General features: G+C 35.7%; 1 protein-coding gene across 1 annotated transcript; it reads left to right on the top strand.

Moving 5' to 3' along the window:
- Positions 1-97: 97 nt before the first annotated feature.
- LOC149496117 (uncharacterized) lies at positions 98-2,333 on the top strand. Its single transcript, XM_089721280.1, has 5 exons — positions 98-130; positions 233-848; positions 976-1,256; positions 1,427-1,609; positions 1,917-2,333. The coding sequence occupies exons 1-5, from the start codon at positions 98-100 to the stop codon at positions 2,331-2,333; spliced, it is 1,530 nt and encodes a 509-aa protein (XP_089577406.1).
- Positions 2,334-2,776: the final 443 nt, after the last annotated feature.

The following is a 2,776-nucleotide window of genomic DNA, read 5'->3' as shown; positions in this document are numbered from 1 at the left end:
TGTCTCTCGTATTTTCTCATTATTTCAGACTGTTTTCTTTTTTTTTTTTTTTTGGTTTCAGGCTTGATTTTTGTGTTTTCTCTGGGTTTTTTTGACAATGGGTGATGGTTTAGTGATAGTTGATACTAAGGTTGTCCTTTCACATGACAACCCTTCATTGTAAATTAGCCCAGTAAAGCTCAATGGAACAAATTACCTTGCTTGGTCAAGGTCTTACTTATTGTTTATCAAGGGTAGAGAGTTACAAGGCTATATTACTGGTTCTAAAGTCACACCCGTACCCTTGAGTGACACTTATGATAGATGGTACTTTGAAAACTCATTAGTTATGTCTAGGATAATTAATTCCATGGAACCTAGGATTGTAAATGGGTATTTGTTATTGGATACCGCAACAAAAATTTGGAAAACCGTGACTAAGACTTATTCTCAGCATGGAAATTTTGCTCAAGTGTATAAGCTTCGCAATAAAGTCCATGACTTGAAGCAAGGGGAATTAATAGTTAACCAGTACTATGTTGCTTTGAATGACCTATGGCAACAGCTAGATTATTATGAGATGTATCATCCCAAGTGTGAAGAGGATATGGTTGGATACCAAAAGAAGGTTGAGACTGAGAGAGTCTATGAGCATCTTGCGGGATTGCATACTGAATATGACTCGATTAGGATCCTGATTTTAAGAAGGAGTTCTAAGATTTTATTAGAGGAAATGTACTTTTATGTTCAACAGGAGGAGAGTAGGAGAGGTGTGATGTTATCCGCCGGGTTGTTTGAGAGAGCTGGACTTATAGCTTCTCAATCTTTACAAACTACTTGTGCTTCATCTGAGGAGGATTCTTGGAGATGTAAGCATTATGGAAGTTGGGATACACTAAGGAATCATGCTGGAAGTTACATGGACAACCAATTGGTGGATGTGGTTGTGGCCGTGGGGTAAAAGGCTAAGTTCCTGTTGACATGTTGCACATCAAGCTGAGGTGGTTGCAGTTCCTAAAGTAGTTTCGGCATCCCCAACTGGAGGTTTATCTGCTAAAGAGGTACAAACCATAAGGGGTCTCCTGACAAAGCTTGACTCTTCATCCACTTCAGAAGCTTCCTCTAATTTTGTGCATTCAGATATGGCTCTTCTAACTGATTCTGTTGATGATTCATGGGTTATAGACTCAAGAGCAAACAAACATATGATAGGCTCATCTAGTAAAATTTTAGCGTATCCACCTTGTTCTAGTAAAGAAACTGTTCATATGCAAATGGTTCCTTTACATCTATTTCTATAATAGGTTCTATTTAATGCACTCCTAACATCCATTTAAATTTTGTTCTTCATATTCCCAGCTTCCTAGTAAATCTTTTATTTGTTAGTGCTATTACAAAGGCCTTTAATTGCAAAGTTGAGTTTTTTCCCACTCATTATGTTTTACAGGATAAAAAAACAGGGGAAATGATTGGTTTTGGTAGATTGCATGATGGCCTATATCTCCTTGAAAAGGGTAGCAATTGTCTGGCTCCAAAAGTTTTTCAAGCACAATTAAGTAGTAGTACTAGTCAAATAGTTATTATGTGGTATAGGCAGTTAGGACATCCTTCTTTTATTGTTCTTAAAAAGGTTATATCCTAACTTGTTTAGCCAATCTCATTTAGATTCCCTAGTTTGTGATGCTTATGAGCTTGCTAGACATGTAAGAAACACTTATATTTCCCATAATAAAAGAAGTTCTGTTCCTTTTATGACTATTCATTCTGATGTGTGGAGACCTACTTCTACTGTTTCATTATCTAAATATAGGTGGTTTGTTACCTTCATTGATTGTTGTACTTAATTAACCTGGGTTTATTTGTTGAAGACAAAGAGTAAAGTGTTTTTGTGTTTTCAATCCTTTCATAAAATGATCAGTACATAATTTGGTGTTAAGGTTAAAATTTTGAGAACTGATAATGGAATAGAGTATATGGAGAACATGTTTCAAGCATATCTAGATTCCAAAGGAATCATACATCAGACTAGTTGTGTGAATATGAGTGCTCAAAATGGGGTGCTTGAAAGGAAGAATAGACATTTGCTAGAAGTGACTAGATCTCTCCTGTTCACTATGAATGTGCTTAAAACTTATTGGGTAGATGTTGTTCTTTCTACAGCATATCTGATTAACAAAATGCCTCTTAGAACATTGAACTTTAAAAGTCCTATAGAAGCTCTACAGGGTCATATCTCATACATTGTTCCTCCAAAGGTCTTTGATTGTGTGTGCTTTGTTCATCACAGACATGGAGGAAAATTAGAACCTAGAGCCTTGAAATGTGTGTTTGTTGGTTATTTAGCTACACAATAAGGGTATAAATGTTACCATCTTCCATCTCGAAAATATTATGTGAGTATGGATGTAACCTTTAGAGAGTCTGAACCTTATTTTAGCCCCACTCCTCTTCAAGGGGAGATTAGGATGGAAGAAGAGGAAGTGGGAATAATTCCTATATTTGTATTTGTACCTAAACAATTTATAAACTTTGTTAATATTGATGAAGAAATACAAAATCTAGATGAATCACAACTAAGAGAGGATCATCAAGTTCAAAAAGAAGATAGACTAGATAGGCCAGATTTAAAGAAATACAATAGAAGGGAGAAAACTAGTGTCATTGTGCATGATTCCACTACTCAACCGTCTTCCTTGCAATTAGGTCCGAAAAATCAATATGGTGAGCTTCTTATAACTCCTCTTCTTACTTTTAGTATAACTCCTATAATACATAGTGCTGATTCTAATCATGTTGC

Source organism: Jatropha curcas, chromosome 5 (assembly GCF_041381405.1).
Source record: "Jatropha curcas cultivar XTBG-Jc1 chromosome 5, XTBG_Jcur_1.0, whole genome shotgun sequence".
In the NCBI taxonomy this organism is placed as follows: Eukaryota; Viridiplantae; Streptophyta; class Magnoliopsida; order Malpighiales; family Euphorbiaceae; genus Jatropha; species Jatropha curcas.
This window is presented reverse-complemented; position numbering and strand designations above follow the sequence as displayed.

Bases quoted from the DNA above. Each gene is read 5' to 3' on its own strand.
- LOC149496117 (XM_089721280.1), top strand. From the start codon at position 98: ATGGGTGATGGTTTAGTGATAGTTGATACTAAG. The intron at 131-232 runs GTTGTCCTTTCA...TTGTTTATCAAG, and splicing joins TAGTGATAGTTGATACTAAG to GGTAGAGAGTTACAAGGCTA. The intron at 1,610-1,916 runs GTTATATCCTAA...TTTGGTGTTAAG, and splicing joins CTTTTATTGTTCTTAAAAAG to GTTAAAATTTTGAGAACTGA.